General features: G+C 36.7%; 1 protein-coding gene across 1 annotated transcript in view; it reads left to right on the top strand.

Moving 5' to 3' along the window:
* Psmd14 (proteasome 26S subunit, non-ATPase 14) overlaps positions 1-21209 on the top strand; it is a 90538-nt gene that overhangs the window by 67633 nt on the left and 1696 nt on the right. Inside the window, exons 9-11 of the mRNA XM_028769269.1 lie at positions 6395-6469; positions 7961-8086; positions 19735-19797. Of these exons, the coding sequence (XP_028625102.1) occupies positions 6395-6469; positions 7961-8086; positions 19735-19797 (264 nt within the window). The remainder of the gene's footprint in view (positions 1-6394; positions 6470-7960; positions 8087-19734; positions 19798-21209) is intronic.

The raw sequence follows: 21209 nt of genomic DNA, 5'->3' as shown, positions 1-21209 counted from the left end.
TATATGTATGTATCAAGAGAAGATGAAAATACTATTGCAAAAAGTTACATTGCCTCATATGAGTCAGTTTTTAGTTCGAGTTTGAAATTTTTTATCATGGGAGTATACGAGAACCTCTCTATTGATCATATCTTCTCTGTAGTTAGCATTCTAAGAGGAGGACCAATAAAAGTTTCAAGTAGGAACAGTTAGCTAGTCTAGATTGGATTCTAAACAGTCTTCAGAATAATAAAAAGTAAGGAGGAAAAAGCAGTGTGTTTTAAGAGGGCCCAAAAAACAGCTCTTAGGTAGTATTTAATTCTTTCTACCTTTTTTTGTTATATCCCCACCTTTGATTAAAATCCTCTAAAACACATATAAACATTATTTTTGATAAGTTTGTATTTTGTTTGTCTAGTGATATTAACCGCTGTTACTGTGGATCTTTGGTATTCAGACACTTGATATCCCTTGGAGTGACTAGTGTTTTCTTTGTTCCATTCATGTGCCTCATTGTTTCAATACAAGTCTTTATTGTCTGTAAGAAATTATGTTAAATGTGTTTTTAAGTGTACAGTCTGTGTGTCTGTGTAGGTAATTATTTCTCTAAAGATTAATTAATAGGACAAAAATACCATGTTTGATTAAATAGGACACTCAGGACAAAGACATTATAGTAGCTACTGCTATTTCCCTTCTGAAACCTTGTTTTGCCTTAAGGTTTGTCTTTGGGGAGTTGTGGCATTAACAGTTCACTGTGGTCCAGCCTTGGTTATACTTCATAACTTTGTAGTTTTAGGCAGTTTTGCTGTTAGCATTTCATTCTAGCACTTCATCAGAGTGCAATGGTTTGTCTCAAAAAAATGAAGTATGTTGCTTTTGAAATAATTTTTTTTTTTTAACAAGGTAGGGTAAAACTACAGAGAATAATGAGTATGAAATAAACTACCAGTGATTTTGATTGGGCACAGACAAGCCCATACTTGCATGTTCCAAGAGAATATATTATTGGGTCTGTTTAGCCCGTGATAATGACCTTTCTCATACACCCCCATAGCATCATCCTGCTTCATTATTTTCTACAAAAGGTTAAATAGCATCTCACAATCTAGAGTCATTGTGATTACTACTACATGGTACATTTCTGCCAGAAGTCTTTACTAATTGCAAGTCAGCAGCCACCTGTTGCATATTTCCTTTTTTAAATTCAAACGCTGCCTTTTAACTTAAGACAAAATCGATATTGAAATCTGTTTCTTCTGTACTAATTCACTTGGTACGGTTTTTTAATCCTACCTTCTATCTTTAATTAAAAATGGACCCTTTGAAACAGCTTTCCAGCCTCAGTTAAATGACTTTTATACAAAAGCTAAAGCGGCATTGTTTTTCCTATTATTTTAAGTTTATCTTGTCTCCCAGTTAGAATCTGTGGGAAAAAATATATATATATAATCATAGTATATGTAGTGTCCATTGGAATGACATCTGTCTGCGTGCTTTACAGTTGTGAGACAAATTCAACACTAAAGTACAAATGGGATCAAGACAAAATGAGACACACCTTAAAACACTTACATTAATTAAGACAGGCTAGATAGCAAGTCCGTAATAGAATTGGAAGGTGTCTATATCGAAATGTTAAGTTGTTGATTAGAAACCTTTCAGAAATACCACACCTTTTATTTTGAAGGAAAGTTAGTGTTAAGAGGGAACTTGTTCCCAAGACAACGTAGAAGTAAGTGGTAGAAATCTGACACAGGCATTAGCATGCATTCTGGAAGTCATTGGTGATTTTCTAGCACTGCTTCTCTGTTACACTTAATGATAGACAGGAATGTTATGATCACATTGTAAACTATTTAACAGTCATAGGAAAGTTTAAATGGAATATACAAGTTCTCCATTTCATAAGTACATGTTTTAGAACTTGTACTTACATATTTATACCAACACATTGGGTTTGATTATCTCTAGGTAGTACAATAATGGGACCTTTCCCCCTTGTTTTTTTTTTTTTTTTAATCCATATTGGCACATGCCTATAATCCCACCACATAGGAGGCAGAGGTAGATCTCTGTGAGTTCCAGGACAGCCAGGACTACACAGAGAAACCCTATCTCAAAAACAAAAACAAAAAAACAAAAAACAATAACTTTTTGCAGTAAAACAGAATACTAAAAATATAGTATTTTATGTTTTTTTATGTATTTTATATGTGTTTTGCCTGCATATATGTGTGTGTACCTTGTATGTGTTTGATAGCTTTGGAAGTTGGAAGAGGGAATCAGATCTCTTGGAACTAGAGTTTTGGATGGTTGCAAACCAACAGGCGAGTGCTAGGAATTGAACCAGGTCCTCTGGAAAAGCAACAAGCTCTTGTAACCTCGGAATCGCCTCTCCAGCCCAAGAAAATACTACTAGTATGTGCTCATGATAGTATTGAAGTAGTTAACAATAAATTCTATTTTCACTCTTAGAGAAGCCACTGTTGTAAGTATAATTCCTAAAACAGTGCTACTTGCTTCTAGTATAATACACAAAACTGTATTTTTTTGTACCCGGAACATTTGACTATCAGTGTTTAGAAATGGCAGTATTTATTTATTTAGATTAATTTTTTTAAAATGTTCCATTAAAAACTTGTTGGTTTTTTGATATTTCAGCTCCTTAAAAGTCACAATTAATTTTGAAGTTTTTATCCTGTGGACATTTAGTAAACATTGGTACTCAATACATGAACCAGGCTTTGAATCTCTTAAGTGTAGCCTTGAGCATGCTTCCATTGTGCAACAGAGTTAAAAATATTTGAAAACATTATTTTCAATAATTATAAGATGCAGAGTTGTAAAACAGCAGCAATGAGACAGTCATAGGTATTTTATTATAGTTGGAAATTTCCTACAATTTTGGCATGATTCATATGTTGCCTGTGTGATGCTTTGGTTTGTTTTGAGCTGAATCTCACTCTGTGTTCAGGCTGACCTAGCTCCACATAGTCCAGGCTGGCCTCAAACCCAGAATTCTGCTTTAACCTCTCAAGTGCTGGGATTACAAGTATGTGCTATAATGCCCAGCAATCCACAGCAAATAATGTACAGAGCTTTAACCACAAGTATACTGAATCTATACTAGTGGCTCTCAACCTTGGGGTCTCTATCCCTTTGGGGGTCAAATGACTCTTTCACTGAGGTTATCTAAGACCATCAGAAAAAAACATTTCTGTTACAAGTCAAAACAGTAGCAAAATTACAGTTATCAGTAGCAGCAGAAATACTTCATGGTTGGTGGGCTAGGATCACTAGAACATGAGGAACTGTATTAAAGGGTCATAGCATTGGAACGGTTGAGAACCACTGATGTATTCAGTCCTCCTATGTGAGTTCAAAAAGGGTTTGGTCAGTTAGTTTCTGATCTGGAATGAATGCACTGGGTATGCAGTAGGTGAGTAAGTAAAGTTGTAAGACTGTTGACTATTGTTTTATCATGTACTTGCTAGTCTTATGGTGCTTGAGTTACGTTTTATTACACTTATCAGAATAATATAATTGAAAACCAAATAGTGCCACCAAACATTAGGTTGTTTATTTCATTGGCACCGATGATGATTAATCTTTGAAATGAAGGCCCATCTGTGGATTCAGCGACTGGCCTCTGGGTTTAGTGGTTGTAATCGTTGTTAGTTTCCCACCATGTAGAGTCTTTAGTTCAGTTAGTGTTTTGCACAAAGATTGTGGCTACAACCAAGTCTCATTCCCCAGTCAGGCTGTGACTGCTTTGAGAAATGGGCAGTTCTACTTTCTGATTGCTATGGTACAACATTTTTATTCAGTAAAAGGTGATTTACTACATCTGGTAATTTTTGAAATAGATAAGGAGTTAATAAGATTCTCTAAATTTCACACACCAACCATTTGAAATCAACTTGGTATTTCTACATGAAATCAATTGCTTTCTATTGACTCTATAGGTTACTTTTATAGAAGCTATTAGTAATGTGAAAACTGATTATCCTAGGAAATACCAAGTGATTTGATATTTAATTTTTATATTTAAAATGTTCTTTTTATTCATCTGTCATGTACACATAGAAAGAGCCTACTAGATTGTTGTGTTAGAATATGTGGGGTTAAAGTGCATTCTAAGCGATCACTGGGTATTCACTTTCCCACCTTTTCTTAGCACTTTTAAGACTTAAACTGTAAAAACCCTAGTTAGAAAATGGTGGTTATTTGGTTAGTTCTGTCTTTATTTCCCAAAAGTTAACTCCAAACCATTTTGATTTTTTACATAAATTGTTTAAAAAGTTGTAAATTATAATTCTATGCCTCTGTGTTTTAGGAGGCTAATGGTGGATATGTGATGTGATATATATTTACTTTTTCTTTCACGTTTTTTATTGAAAATAATTTTTTTCCTACAGTGTATTCTGATCACTGTTTCTCCTCCATCTGCTTTTAGATCATCCCTGCCTCCCCACCCACCCAACAAGCCCTCTGTAGGAAACAGGCAAACACAGATAAATGAAAAAATAGAAGAGAAAAAGCACACGAAACATACATACACACAAATAAAATACAAAATTGGAAACTATAGTATACAAGGAAAAGACCAGGAAAAAAAGAAAAGTGTTCAAACAAAGCAATTTGAGGCAAAAATACCATTGAATTCAGTTTGTATTGATTTATCTGCTTCTGGGCACTGGGCCTGCACTTATTTATGTGTGGTTTGTAAGCCTCTGTCAGAGAAAAATACTTTTTCTTTTACAGGGAGTTGTCAGTTGGACATAGCTTCTTTGATATGGATGGGAGCTTGTGCATACTTCCCACTCTCAGCACTGGGACCCTGACTGTCTTGGACCAGTGCGGGCCTTGTGCTTGCTGCCACAGTCTCTGAGTTCTTGTGTGTGTTGGTTGTTGTGTCTGGAAGAAATTGCTTCCTTGGTGTCATCCTTTCCCTCAGGAGTGGAGTGTGATGAAGACATCTTTTAGGACTAAGTGCCTCAAAGTCTCTGCTCTCTGCACTTTGTAGAGTTGTGGGTCTCTGTGTTAGTTCCCAGCTACTGCAAGAGCTTGAAGCCTCTGATGCTAGCTAAGACATGCAGATATGGGTATAGCAGAATGTAGTCAGGAGTCATTTTATTGTATATCCTTTACAGAAGAATAACCTTGGTTTCCCCTGTAGTTTTATAAATTGCTTAAATTTTTATTGTGATTTATCTGTTTATCTTGGAGGTGTGTCTAATAAAAATAAATTCTGATAGGTGGAATTTAGATTTCTTGTCACTGAAGAACATTAGCGAAATGGACATTGTAAAGAACAAGCTTCTGGGTCTGGTCAGGGGCTCAGTTGGTGAGTGTCTGCTGCACAAACAGGAGGGCAAGACAGTGTGCATATGTTACCCTGGCAGAAGATGCCAGAAGCTCATTGGTTAGCCGGAATAGCTGTATCAGTAAGCTCCAAGGTCTGTGACTAGGCCTTGTCTCTACAATTATGGTGGACAGCAATTTAGGAAGACTCCTAAAGTTGACCAGAAGTCTTGACAAAACAATTACAGTGAACATACATATGGACCCACCCACCTTCCTCATTGCTATTTTGGAGACTTGCCAGGACACAACTAGTGAAAATTGAATTAACAAAAAGGGAAACCCAGATTAATGTGGATGAAAAAACGTGTACTATTGACTTGTTTTATATTTTTGCACACTATTGAAGAGTTTTAGATTTGTCTTTTGAAAAAGCACATTGCCCTCTAAACACCATAAAAATCAGAAAATAATTCTGAGTAGTTAGTTTGTGACAGGCTGTGATGAGCTCAGACTTTATTGCTATGACCTCTGTGTGTGGCTGTGGAAAGTTTTCAATTTGTGAAGTACCTGTAGTGCTTTAAAGAATTTCTCAGTAGTCTTGTAAGCTTTATCCTTAAACCTGCAGCTGAGAACAATGTTTTAATTTACTCTTCATTTACAAAAAGATTCCTTCCAGTTTTATTTAAAAATTTTATTACATTTTATTTATTTTGTTTGGAAGGAATTTGCAGGAGTCAGTTTTATTCTTCTACCATGTGGGTCCAAGGGATTGAACTTGGGTCTCAGGCTTTGTAATGAGGGCCTTTACCAACTAATCCTTACTGGCCCCAAAATGCCCTTTAAGATCATGGCAGAAAAGCTGGGCATGGTGGCCATACAGACCCTTAATCTCAGGACCCTGAGAGACAGGCATATCTCTATGAGTTCAAGGTCAGCCTAATGTACATAGTGAGTTTTAAAACAGAGCTCCATAATGAGACTTTGTTGCATAAATAAATAAATAAATAAATAAATAAATAAAAAGATGTGAATGTATCATGCATAAGATAATTAACAGTTTGATTAGATGAAACATTAATTTATCATTTTAAAAATTCTTTTTTAGGCATTAATTCACGGGTTAAACAGACATTATTATTCCATCACTATTAATTATCGGAAAAATGAACTGGAACAGAAGGTAAGTCTGTCCTTTTCTTCTTCTTTTACATCTGTGATGTATTTTTTGCCTGCATGTCTATTTCTGTACCACTTGCATGCCTGTTGCCCTTGGGGTCAGAAGAGACTTCTGGATCCCCAGAACTGGAGTCACACTGTAGCTCTAGTGGCACAACAGCACCAAACAGGCTGTTGCTGTGAGGTTTGTTTTTTTCACATGTCACAGTGTATTCAACTATCAAAAGAACAAATTCACTTTCTCCTAGTGGTAGTACTTAATAGAAGGCAAATTCTAAAGTATAACTTACGAAAAAAAGCTATCTTAAAATTATAAACTTGTGGCTGGAAAGATAAGGACCAAGTTTGGCTTTCTGCACCCACATCAGACTTCTCAGCTGCTCACAGCTGCTCATAACTCTAGCTCCAGGGAAACTGATGCCTTCTTCTGGCCTCTCCAGACACATGAACATTCTACACATAAATAATGTTTTAAAAATTACTAGGGGACATTTAGGGAAACACAGTACAACAAGATACAAACTCAGTCACGTGAGACAACTGAGCAGGTACAGATACTTCTTTCTTCCTTCTAGGCACGATAGCAAGGTTGAATGTCTTGGACCCATGTTGTAGAAGGCTAGGACTAACTCTCTGAAGTTTTTTTCTGCATGAAGGTGCATGCCCACCTTCATGTGTGCCCACCCAAAAATAAATGTAGTAAGAGAAAATTGCAAATCTGTAAGGCAGGAGAGGTGTCCATAGCCTTTTGAGATGCTGAGTCACGTAGGAAGTTTGTGAGTTTGAGGTCAAACTGGGCAACATAGTGTGACTTGTCCCTGACCCCCCCCCCCAAAAAATATACGTGTGCATATAAACCCCTTCTTTAAATTTTTGAATGTGTAGTTTTCTAGTTATTTATACTGTTAACTGATAACCCCGTCCCAGTGTATTGATGTGTTTGAAAACTGAACATGTTTGTGAGTTTTTCCTGCTCTGGTGTTTTTTTCAGTCCTGTCAGTAAGTAATAAGTATTAGTTTTTTATAGCAAACTTGTGTGTAATATGAGAGTTTAATACATCCTTTGATTTCATTATGTTTTTTTTAAGCTGCTGTGGTTAGATATTTTAGAGTCTAGCTAGACCCTGGTAATTTTAAATATAACTGAATAAAGAAAAAAAATGTCCATAGACACTATAAAAGTAGTGTCTTGTCATGGAAGGGAAGAAAGCTCTTTGTTAAAACATTGTGAGATGGTCTGTCGGTCGTTTTTAGTCAGCGTATTAGAAAGGTATCTATCTGTCTCTAACTAACATGGGTACCAGAGAGAGACAAAGGCATGGATGTGGAGCATTGGAGTATATTAGTATAAATTTAGGATATTTCCAGCTGGTACTTATTTGAATGAATAAAATTATATTTAAACTCATTAATTTTTGTGAAGTTTTTTTTTTTACAAGACAGAGAAAAGAAATAACTTTAAGTCAACAAAATAATGTTTTCCCTGTATTTTTAGATGCTGTTAAATTTGCATAAGAAGAGTTGGATGGAAGGACTGACACTTCAGGACTACAGTGAACATTGTAAACACAACGAATCGGTGGTAAAAGAGATGTTGGAATTAGCCAAGAATTATAATAAGGTGACAGTCACTTGTTACTTCACAACTGTCAAAATGTATATAATTAGGTACTGAGTGGTTCTACGAAATAAGTAATTGAAAGTAGAGTGGCCTCTTTTGTAGGTTTGATAATAAATACTTGATGTATAGGCAATCTGGTCCCTTTGTAGCCATAGAAAATATGTACCCAGAGGCATTTGGCTTCTTCTTAAATAGGCAGCTGGGGAGCTAGGGAGGTATCTTAGTAGTTAAGAGCACTTGCTCCTCTTAGAGAGAACCTGACTGGTGCCCAGCACCCATGTGAGGCAGCTGACAACTGCCTGTAACTCCAGCTTTCATGACATACACATATCAATATACATACCGATACATAACAAAATAATTCTTAAGCTGGCCATGGTGGGACATTTAATAAACTTTTACATTCTTTTACTTAATCGGTACTTACTGAAAATCTTCTGTGTGCCAGGCACTGGGACATGCTAAAAAGTAAGACATAAAAGTCCCTATTGCCTAGAGAGCTTACTCTCTGTAAAAGAATGTGAACAGATAGCATAGTACATTGTAATTAGTGCCATGGACAGAAGGGACACTGACTTTGTATGGAGGGCAGTAAAAAACTGTCTTACCAAAACATCGTTAGGTGCAATCCCCTGAAAATACTTATAATGCTAAATTGTATGTGCTTATTGGGCTGGAAAGTTGGCTCATGCAGTAAAGGTCTGAGTTTGCATCCACAACCAGTGTAAAGAAGCTTGCTGTTTTGCCCAGTGCTGAAGAGGTAAAGATAGCCTTGCTGACCAGTATTCATAATTGCCAAGACATAGAATCAACTAGTACCCAGCAACAGATGGATGTGTAAGATTGTCCTTTCTCTGTCTCCTCTGTCTCTGTCTCTGTCTCTGTCTCTGTCTCTCTCTCTCTCTCTCTCTGTGTGTGTGTGTATGTGTGTGTGTTTACAACGCAGCACTGTTTTCTATTTAAAAAGAAAGAAAACTTGCCATTGTACCACGATGATTCTGGAAGACATGGTTAAATGAAATAAACTAGACACACAGACAAATCTTCACGTGTGAAGTCCCAAAAGCCCAAACTCAGGAGTAAGAAATATAAAATCATGGCTTTTGGAGTCTTGAAGCTGGTGTTGGGAGAGGCTGGGAAAAGAGAAAAGGCATGGGATATGTTTAGGAAGTGGTTTACATGGCTAGAGTGTATATGAGGAGACATAGGAGAGAGTTACAGAGTTATTTCTGATCAGAGGCGTGATAACCTGCGTCCTGACGCTGGAGACAGGAGGAGGAGATTTGGATGGGAGTCACACTAAACGGCTGTGTTGTGTAATGACAGTGGCAATGGAGGCATTGATAGTACGGGAAGCATCTCACTGATTGGATGATGTAAAAAGTGGAAAAGTGAAGATGAACTTAACTATCCTTCTTACTAAACGATTGATAGTAATAACCTTTTCAATGTGGGCAGAAAAGGAAGGAATGAAGAATGTGTTTTGTTTATTGTTTTTGTTTTTAATTGATACTCAGAATAACAAGTTTCCTGGTGGTGTTTGGCCCATGCACCCACTCTTCTGTCCCTCACCCTGCTTGTGCCCCACTACTCCCAGTGTCCTCTTCACTTCCGTGTCACGTGTTCTCTTGCGCCTCCCTGCCCACTTACTGTTTTCCCTCCCAAGCTCCCTTTTTAGTTCCAAGAAATATACTCAAAGATACTCACATAATCAAAATTCAGAGCTACATCTTATAAACAATTTGAAATATTGAGAATTAATAGTAAAGGCTAAAACTCAAGATTTAGGAGGCATAGTTAAGACTGATCATTGAAATTGTAATATTTCTGTTTTTAAATTAAGCACTATATCATATAAAAAGTTCTATATAAGAGAAAATGTATAAGATTCGTCAGATTTTGTTACAATGAGCCATTTTGAAAGAACTAAACTTTGAAGTAAAGGTAACAGAGTCTAAATTTCTAAATAACTAAATTTCAAGCAGAGGTAGGTCGGGTTTTGACAGGCACGTTCTAGAATATAATATTCTAGAGCTGGAACATCCCACCCCACCCCACCCCCCCGCCCCAGTACTAGATTGAGATTATTTTTTTCTTTCTGGTGTTGCTTTCATGTTTTAGAGATGCAAAAGCAAATGTTGCCTATAGCCTAGATAGAGAAAGAAGTAGTTTATCATTTAAAATAGTTAACCTTTTATTGTTTTTTAAAAAAAGCTATAACAAGTTATTATTCAGTAGACTGTAGGAATGATTTTTATTCTTCTGTAACATTACATTTAAGTAAATTTATATTTTCTTCTGCCAGAAAATAACCTATTTATGGTTACTGCTGCCCATCTATAGAAGTTTTTTTTTTTTCCTATATTACAGTTTAAAAAATCTCTGTAGTACTAAAAATCTTGTAAGGTTTGGTTAAAAATGAAAACAGTGTGTAAGCTGTGATATGAAGAGTCCAGATTTGGGCATGTAATTCCCTCTGTGATTGAAAGAAATACGTTGAAGTTTTTATAGTAACACTTAAAATATACAAGGAAAGGCCTATGCTACCACAGTTCTTCATGGCATTCTTTTTAATTGGTTGGTTTTTTAAGCTAAGGTAATTATTGTTAGATACCAGTCAGGTCCTAGAGCAAAAGGAGTTTGAGGATAATTGAATTCTTATGTTCCAGGTTTTCAGTCTAAAGTCTGAATTTCACACAGGAGTTCTGCTTGATCATTACTCATTGGGTTTTCTAGTTACTGAGTTGTAACCCCTGCAGCACTGTGTTGCAAACCCCATCTATACAGGCCAAAATCCCGCTGCTAGAGTTGAAAACTGCTCATCTTTCTTACATTTTTGTAAATGAATATATAGGTGAAAAATGTATTTTCCTTTTACTGCATATAGCTCTATAAATTCTGAGACCTGACACCTAGCTTGTCAGATGATATGTTGACTAACTTAATAACGTGAATAATGAGATGTTTTTATATTTCATATAAACTGTAAATATATTTGGTTTTCTATATCATATTTATTAGTTAGAAATGTTTGTGGTCTTGTAATTAGATAGAAAAACAAAAGAAGATATAAATATTGAGGAAAGTTGGCCAAATCAACATTATTTGAATATAATATGATAGATTGTTTGCAGTCACACAGAAATCCAAGAGAATAAAAAGATAATTTTCATAATTGTATTGTCAAGAATGATGTAGGTGGTTAAAATGTTTTTAAAATAAAAAGACAAAAGAATTATGGGAAAAAAGGTATTGAACATGAGGAAGTTTCAACCTTACTAAAGAAAAAAAAAATCTATGAAGTAGATGTAACTTTCAATATTAAAAGTTTATGAAACATACTACCTGTGGGAGAGTAATCTGTAATATTTTACAGGTTGTATTTTATTTTATGAATATGTTTGTACGTATGTGCACCATGTGTGTATGTTTACCATGTGCTCCCCTGTTGCCCAGGGAGACCAGAAGAGGATGTCCTGGACCTGGAGTTACAGAAAGTTGTGAACTGCCATATGGGTGCTAGGGACTGAATAAGTCCTCTGGAAGAGCACTAAGGGCTTTTACATCTTTCTAGTCCCTTGAAAGTGATTTTTATTTTAAATATATGTCGTATGTCCCATTGTTTTAGTAACATTGTCATCTTCAGGATAGGAGATAGGAAATTGTATGCTTTAAGACTGGTTAGAACTTGAGAGTCAGACTCTAATTTTAGTCTTTCTGCTCTACATTCATTGTATTGACATACATCTCTTAAGTCATCTTAAGATGCAGTGCAGTGGTGCTAAACTTTAGCCATCACATATACAGATATATTATATATATATTTAAATAACTGGGAAGAAAGGAAAATCAAAGGAATGAATCCTTTTTAGGAGCCTTTGTAAATAGTCCAGCCAGCAAATCTGATTATCTCTCATTGGCAGAACATGGCCAAATGAGCAAACCCCTGGCAGCAAGAAAGTCTACATAAGTCTTGTAGCTGGGAACATTGATACCTTTAGGAAAATCAGAGTTTTGTTACAGAAGAAGAGGGAGATGGAGATTGGCAATTTGAAGATACTACCACAAATTCCCTCTCCTCCTTTTTTTTTTTTTTGAGACAGTTTCTTTTTATAGAGCCCAGATGTCTTGGAAATCATTGTGTAGACCAGGCTGGTCTTGAACTCTTGAGATCCTCTTGCCTCTGCCTCCCAAGTGCTGGGATTAAAGACATGTGCCACCACACCGAGTTTACCAAAAAACTTTTAATTTTCTAGAAGCTGAATTACAAATTGCTGTTACTATTACTATCTGCATATGAAAGTTAAGTGTTTACATACTCATGTGATCTTTTTGTATCCCTTAATTACTGTTACTATGCTTTAAACTGGATTCCCTGTTTAGATTTTTGTTTTGAATATCATAAATTTGACTTTATTACTATTCATGATGCATCATTTAAAAGTACTGAGTTTCTTTAGTAACAAATGTTACTATGAGTCTGGATGTGGTGGGGCACACCTTTAGTCCCAGGACTTAGGAGGCAGAGGCAGCTAAATCTCTTCAGTTAGGAGACAGCCAGGGCTACACAGACAAACTCATCCAAAAACAAAAAGCAAAACCACAAAAGTTTAACAAACAAAACCAGATGTTTCTATGAAGCCAAGATAGGGCTTTGCTGGAATCAGATTTTCATTGCTTATCTCTTATGTGACTAGAAACATGGTGGTCTCGGAAACATTTTCTTACCTCTAAGGCAAAGTTGTCTTGAGGTCTATGAATGACATATGAAATCCCTGGCATGTACACATATGAAGTGATGGGCACAAGTGCTTTCACTGTCATTCTTTTTTAAAAATTAAGTTACATTTGTTTATAGGTGGGTTATAGATGCATGTGTGCTGTGACGGAAGTTGTGGAGGTCAGAGGCAGCATGTAGGAGTTGGGGACTGAACTTAGGTTGTCAGCTTTGGCAGCGCCTTACCTGGTGAACCATCTTCCTGGCTCTTCAATACCATTCCTATTGCTTTTTTAAAAAGATTGTTTTTATTTTTATATGTATGAGTGGGGTTTTTTGTTGTTGTTGTCTCTTTTTTTTGCATGTTGTGTATGTACTGTGTGCGTGCCTAGTGCTGATGGAGTACAGACAAGGGAGTTAGATCCTTTGGAACTGAAGTTAATGAAGGGTTAAGAGCAGCTGTGTGGATGCTGAGAATTGAACCTGGGTCCTCTGTAAAAGTCACAAGTGCTCCTAACACTGAGCCTTCTCTCCAGCCTCGTTAATGTTTCTTAACTACTCTTAGTTTTTGACATCTAGCTAATCAACAATCCATTCAACTATTCCAATCAATCCTTATTATCTTGCTTCCTTATATCTCCACTGTCACTGTCTTAGTTCCCAATTGGTCTTCATGTTTCTCCAGTCTCTCCCACATAGTCTAGCTCTCACAGGGCCACATGGTCTTTCCATAATCAACATGGTTGTGTAACCAGAGAAAACAGAGAACAGCGTGACGAGTGCTATATGTGATCTTCACTAAAAGGCCAAGATCAGTCCATACTAGTGTATAGAATCAGTCTATAGTGGCAAGATCAGTCTGTACTAGTGTATAGAATCAGTCTATAGTGACTAGTCTATACTAGTGTATAGAATCAGTCTATAGTGACAAGATCAGTCTATACTAGTGTATAGAATCAGTCTATAGTGTTGATATCTGTAAAGAATGATGTATAGAATGTATATCTGTATATCTGTATATCTATAATGTATATCTGTACAGAATGATGTATAGAATGATGATATCTGTAAAGTTTACCTGCTGAGATCAATTTCTAAAACAAAGAATTCTTTCAACAATAATACAAGCCAGTTCAAACTGGGTAATGACTTGAATAGTCATTTCTCCAAATGGCACTAAGCACAGGAGCATCAACATCAGTAATTAGAGAAATGCACATCAAAACCGCAGTGAGAAGCCAAGGATGGTGGACTGGTTTGTAATATTGGCTCCTAGGAGGCAGGGGCAAAGCAACTATTACAAGATCTGGCCTACATCAAGCTAGTTCTAGGATATCCAGGGAGTGGGCAAACCAAAAACACCTATAGTGACACATCACTTCCCCTCAGTCACGATAACTAGAAGTAGAAAATGGTAGTGAGGATCTAAAGGAACTGGAACCTGATTATTACTAATACTGCAAAACAGGGCAACTGTAGCTGCTCTCTCAATCTCGTTTCTTCTTTGTTTCTTCTCTGAGCATGACTACTAATAAAGCACAACCAACCCCCTGAATGACCAGCAACCACTCACCTCTGTCTCTTGCTGCCCTAGAGTTTATATGCCTTCTGAGAAGTTTCCAGAATCCAAATGTCACATGATCACAGAAACTATCTGCAGCTGGTGCAGCCATGCCTCTGCTGGAGCACGAGGCACATCATAGTCGGCTGCGACAGTCAGTCCCCTGTTCCCCCACACCTGAGATTAAAACAAAATCATAGTCTTAGAATAGTTCTCTGGTTTCCTTAAAAGAAACCAAAATTTCAGGATTCTCACTACAGTCAACTGCTGTAGAAAACAGTTCAGCAGTCCTCATAAAGTTAAAAATATATGTAACTTCATAGCTCAATAATAATTCTACTCCTAAAATATGCACAAGAGAAACAAAACATGAATTCAAACAGAAATTGTATACGAATGACCATAAGCCAGTATTTACAGTAGTAAAAGGTGGAGATTACTCAGTGTCTATCAGCAGATGAATGGTTAAATACATTGTGACGTAGAGAACTATTGGCTGCATCAAAAATAAAGTATTGGTTGATGCATGCTACGGTGTAGATGAACCTCCAAGCCATGGTAAATGAAAGAGTCAGGTACCGAAGGTTGTGCTATATGATGCTTGTATGAGGTATTCTGTGCCACAGACAGGCACATTAGTGGTTACCAGAGACTCAGGGTGAGAGCAGCATGCAGGAAATAACAGCCTAAGTATATTTGGGACAGTGTAATGATTTAGGGTATGGGTGATAGTTATATAGTGTAACAAATACACAAAACGGTTTTTACTTTTAAGGAATTAATTTTGTGTTGAGTAAAGTTTACCTTACTTTTTAAGATATAAATTAGTTTGTGTCACTGCTTTGCTTTTTTTGAAATGTATATGTGATGTGCTGGCATGTATATATACCTTGTGTGTGCCTAGACCCCATGGATCCAGAAGAGGGCATCACATTTTCCTGGAAAGAGAGTTAGAGATGGCTGTGAACTGCCATGTGGTTGCTGGGAACCAAACCCAGGTCTGCTGGAAGAGCAACCTGTACCCTTAACTGCTGAAGCATCTCTCCAAATTCCACTCCTCTGCTTTTAAAATCATTTGAAAATTGAAATCTGTGCCCTTTATTGAAGGTCAGACCTGCACTGGCTCTTGCTTGCCTCTCTAGAATCTGTTTGTCTTAATACTAGATGGTTGGCCTGACTGTAGTTTCCTGGCCCCCTGAAAAGGCCTTTTCATCAAACCTTCTTCCCTTGTGAGATATGACCTAGCTGGCTAGCCTCCTGTCTCTTTTTCCCCTTCTTTCCCTCCCAGGGGTGGGATTATGGATATGTTCTTACTTTGAAATTTTTGGGTTTTTTTTGTTTTACGGCTATTAAGCTCCCTGAATTGAGCTGTCACGTCTCATTCTATTCCTAGCCTAAGCAGTTAATATTCAGTAAATTTTTTGAATGAGTGATATACTTGTGTTTTCCTGACATAATTATGAATTTATTAAACAAATTATCAGAAGTAACTCTCATTAGCTAATATCATTGTAAAGTGCTACCAAAAAATCTAAGGAATCACCCTGCCCTCTGAGGGCACCTTCCCTCTGCTAAGCTTCTGCTTTCCATGGTGTCAGCCTTGCTGCTGTCTCTTTCTTAGGTCTGACTGCCTCAGATGCTGTCACCTCATCATTGGCCTTTCCTTTGGCTTCCTCCTAGCATTCTTGTCCTTTGGTGATACCTTTTGTTTGCTGTGCTTTGCTTCCTACCACATGTAATTGAGGTTTAAATGAAAGTAAAGGCCAAGTGTGGGCTCCTTGAGAGAGAGACAGGCTTGACAGTTCCTTGGTAAAGGTGATGTAAAGTCACCAGAGCACTAGTGCCCAGTTTATGTGCAGAATGTTGATTGATGTTTGGCCAAGATGGTTTAAGAGTTCAATAAAATGGGGCTGGAGAGATGGCTCAGCAGTTAAGAACACTGACTGTTCTTCTAAATGGTCTTGAGTTCAATTCCCAGTAACCACGTGGTAGCTCACAACCATCTGTAATGGGGTCTGATATTCTCTTCTGGTGGGTCTGAGAGAGTGACAGTGTACTCACATACATAAAGTAAATACAATTTTAAAAAAAAGAGTTCAATAAAGTACTATTTGTAAAAGCATAAATGCTACTGGCTTTGGTAGCACATGCCTTTAATCCCAGCACCTGGAGACGCAGAGGTGTATGTGTCTCTGAATTTGAGGCTAGCCCAGTCTAAATAGTGAGTTGTAGGATAGCAAGACCTTGTCTCAAAAACATACATACATTGCTATTTAGTAGTGACAGTAATCAAAAGTTTTATTGTCCTTTATAGTCAAGTCTTCTTCCTTAGAAAGTTTTGCAAGTTGAATCATATTTGTTCATTTTGCTTTATCAAAATATACTTTGTAAAAAAGTATTTACTTAGACTTTCTGCTTCTGTAACCCATAGTGTTGTTTTGGTTCTACTCACTATGAAAAATAAATTTAAAAATCACAAAACAAGTAAACACTTAGCACTACAGGGGTTGCTTCTTGGTGAAACAGTGTGTACTATTGTAGCAGCTTGTTTGCCCTCTGCTACATTAAAATAAGTGAGAGCATGTTGTAGAAAGAACAAATAGCCGCCGAAGGGCCATTCAGAGGTAATATGTGGAATAAGGCATCTTAAGGAATGGGAGAGAAAACAGGTACCAGAGTAATTAATTGTACAGGTGTTCAGAAAACAGCTGCTCTGTGGATATCTGAATGCTTGCAACATGCCAAGGGTTTAGACCATGTTAAAAGATAAATAATGATGAAATTTGAGATATTGTTCATATGAAAAATTTAATCATTAGTAGAAAAAGAGAATGATGTTAAAGTGTTTATAAAAGTCCCTTTAAGATAGAGGGTACATTTGAGGGGCTTATGATCACATAACAGACCAAATTCCAAGAATTTCTCAGAGCTATGCAGACCGTGCATGATGGGATAGCCATCTGGGGGTCTTTGTTGATAAACTGTTAGAAACGTTTCTAGTGTGAATAGCCACAAACATTTTCAGTGCTTTTTTGTTGGTTGAGTAAACCGAAGAGCACGGATGCAAAAGCAAATTTTGAAGCCAAATCACAGAAGTTGCCATAAACACAGAAGCTCCCTAGTGAGGACACTGCCTGTGCCTGAATTTCATTTGTTACTGCTGCTACCATTTCTTAATTTTTTCTGGGGACTAGCCAGATTAGCACTGTGAGTGAAGACAGACTGGTCTTGCCCAGATTGGAGATGAGATATAGGTAACTTAGGTTAGAGAAAGTCTGGAGTACTTGGCTGCCATGACCTGGTCTGCCTTACACTGGAAATGATGTGCTTACGTCTTCTGTCGTGGGGGGTTGCAACCTTAGTGGATGCCTAAATCTACAGCTGCTCCTCATCTCCCAGATGGCATCCATGGCTGGGAGTACTTTTTACCATCTGCACTTCTCAAAGAGTTTGTGAACTCTCTTTTAATTATTGGGAATAGAAAAACTAATTGGTAAAGTGGTTAAATGTTGAACAAGATTTTTAAATTTTATCAGCTCTTTTTATATCCTCTTTATTCTTTCAAGTAATATTAAAAAGATTTAAATGCTTTTGACTTTCATCTTTGTATATTTGCTCTCTCTGATACTTGCATTTGATCCAAAATACTCTCTAATGATTATTTATATGTAGATTGGTATTTTGACCCAGATTCCAAAACTCTAGCCTCCTTCCATCCAGTAATGTAGTAAGTACTGTTGTTGCTGTGTGTGTAAAACAGCTAACACTGAATGGGTGTGGAGTACACACTTAGGAGACTTGTTCCATTCATCCAATGTGTTCTCAAGTCAGCAAAGTAGGGTGTCACAATTGTGAAAGAAATTTCGAAAGATAAACTATATTGCCTTTTGGTGCTTCTATTTTTGTAAGACATTGAAAAGTGGGAAAGCCATTTCCTAGTTAGAAAATACTTTCATAACTAGCAGACTAATAGAGTGACATCTGACTTCAAAAATGAACATATTCTCTGTCTGGGGAATTCTAGTTGGAGTGTTGGTGAGTTTTATTTTTCCTGCTTTCAGGTTTGAGAGTGATTCCTAATATGTTACAAATAACCATCCCCAGTAATCAGCAGACACAAGAGATATTCACCATCTTTTCTCTTTAGGCAGGTTCTACTGGCGAAAATTCTCTAGATAGTTTGTCCATTTATAAAATTAGACACTTGCCATCTTTGCTCATTTTCAAGTTCTCTGTTTACAAAACTATTAAGAAGGTGTGAAATACAGCCAAACTTCCCAGTTTATGGGAAATGTCTGATGATTGCATTTCCTACATGTTCATTGTTCACACATGAAGAAATTTGGCAGCTGTGAGATTATTAAGTTTAGAGTGTCCAAATCGAATCCTCAGTGGGATTTGGTTTCTGTTTTCTGACACTACATTTTACCCCCATTTATAACCAACCTCGTGCTAATGCTGTGGTAGCAGTTTTGGAGGTTGGTGATCACTAAGTTTTCTTCATCTTCTGTTTATCAGATGTCATGAATAAATTAGAGACCACTAGTTCACCAAATACAGGTTCTGTGTTGAGCTTGTGATATACCCACACTGCTCACAGGCAGACTTCTTAGGTTAGGATGCTTCCTGAGACCTTTGTGGGATGCAGTTATTGAGAGTGCAAGACTGCCATCCAGGCCTAAATGTTCTCACTGTTGTGGGCTTTTACGAGAAAGCTTTGACTAGACACAAAGATTTGTGGATAACTGTAAAGTAGTAGAAATGATTTTCATGTTCTTTTAATTTGGTTTTTGATTTATGTAATTAACTTGATGCTAAAAACCATAAAATTTTTTATGGTTACTTCATGTGGAACTTTGTTTTTTTTTTTTTAAAATGTATATTGTAGAGATTTAAAGATGTGTAGAGATGAACTTATAATGCATGTATTAGCTCAAAACCCTGAGCTCTGTTTGGTCCCTGATGATATTAAGTAGCTACTCGATACACAGGCTAGACTGTTGAAAGGCATGAAGGAGAGATGGGGACTTGGAGAAGGACGCTGTTGGAAGGTGGGAAGGGAGAGAGGGGAATTAAGTAAAGGAGGAGTCCTCAGACTCCCTTCTCCGCGTCGCTCAGTGCCATTCAGTGAACCAGTGGGAGCTTTTCTGCTATTGTTTATATTTTATAAGTGTTTCTAAATGACGGTGATAATAGTTTTCACTACCCTGAAGATTTTTCTGAATTAAAACAAAATTACTTTTCCCAATAAATTGTTTGAATAAAAAGTGTTCTGAATGAAAATTATGATCACCTTTGCTTTGGTGATTATTGTTCAGTGGGAAAAGTAAATTCAGAATTTGAAACTCTGTCCTTTGTGTTCCTTCACAGGCTGTAGAAGAAGAAGATAAGATGACACCTGAACAGCTGGCGATAAAGAATGTTGGCAAGCAGGTGAGGGGACTGATAGGTTACACAGTCACATGCTGGCGTGCTCTTGGAGCTATAAAACTATTTTAAGGATCATAATTTTTTGTTTGTTTGTTTATATTACATCTTCTGTTATTTAAATATATGAAATTTTAAAGGGTACTATATTTATTTGATGTCAAATTTTCTTTGCTATTTGTAGAGAATAAATCATGAATCTCTACCTGTGACATACTGTCCTTACTGAAAATAGTATACTAAAAATAAATTAAAGGAACTTCGGGTCCAGAGATAATTTTACTGTAGTTGGGATAAAATAATAAGGATGTGGTAGATTTATTTATTTAATAACCATTTTTTAATGATACTTTTTTTTTCAATAGATAGGTAGTACTCCTACAGATTTTCTTCATGTGTAGCCATTTTTATAAGTAATTTTTGTTACTGTATGTTTGATTCCCTGAGAAAGTTTAGAATTCTATTGACTACACTGTTGAGAAAGGATTTAAATAGTGATTCTTTTGCTCTTCAAAAATGAAATATATACTTAAGCCTGGTTATCAGAGGATGGGGGAACATACCCAGCAATTAAAAGAATCTACAGATTAATTAGACTGTTTTTCTAAAGAATGTTGATTACATTTTTCCCCATTTCATGGAACATGGTTATCATATTGCTGATGTTGGCAGAATCTTGATATTTCAGATGCAAGACACTAAGCTGTCTTTGCTTTCAGCCATCCTACCATATGCTCTGATCCCATCACATCTTACACGCTATGTAGGTTTGGGCCAGGACCATTCTTGGATGGGAAATCTCTAAGAATCACCCAGCTGCCACAAGAAGTAATGTAGATAACTGATAAATGAGTTACCAATTCACTGAAAAACCAATTAATCCCACAGAGTCGTAGGGCAAAAAGGCCTGACTTTATCGTATATTATAAAGAAAGAACTAAAATATAAGTACATTCTGAGTATTACAGTTTAAAAATGAGTACCCTCAAACCAAAATAAAATAGTTCCTATTTTCCAGTCTGCGTGATATTAGCCTTGTTTTCATTTTCGACTACTTATTTTCATCTAATATGTTAGATTACCAGTTTGGAGCCTTACCCTTTCTAGAACTCACTAAATAAATTACTTTCTGAGGCTGTGGTTTCTAGTAATGTCTATCTTCTTTAACAACCCACAGGAAAATAAAAGGACTCAGTTAAAATTGAAACTGAAAATATATAATTTGATGTGGTTTAGAAATCATCAGAATTGCCAGGCAGCAGTGGTGCAAGCCTTTAATCCCAGTCCACGGAGGCAGAGGCAGTTGAATCTCTGTGAGTTCAATGCCATCCTGGTCTACCTAGTGATTTCCAAGATAGCCAGGGCTGTTAAACACACACACACACACACACACACACACACACACACACACACACACA

The sequence above is a fragment of the Grammomys surdaster genome, unplaced genomic scaffold, assembly GCF_004785775.1.
Source record: "Grammomys surdaster isolate TR1022 unplaced genomic scaffold, NIH_TR_1.0 191, whole genome shotgun sequence".
Taxonomy (NCBI): domain Eukaryota; kingdom Metazoa; phylum Chordata; class Mammalia; order Rodentia; family Muridae; genus Grammomys; species Grammomys surdaster.
The sequence above is the reverse complement of the archived record's forward strand: the minus strand, read 5'-3'. Positions and strand labels throughout refer to the sequence as shown.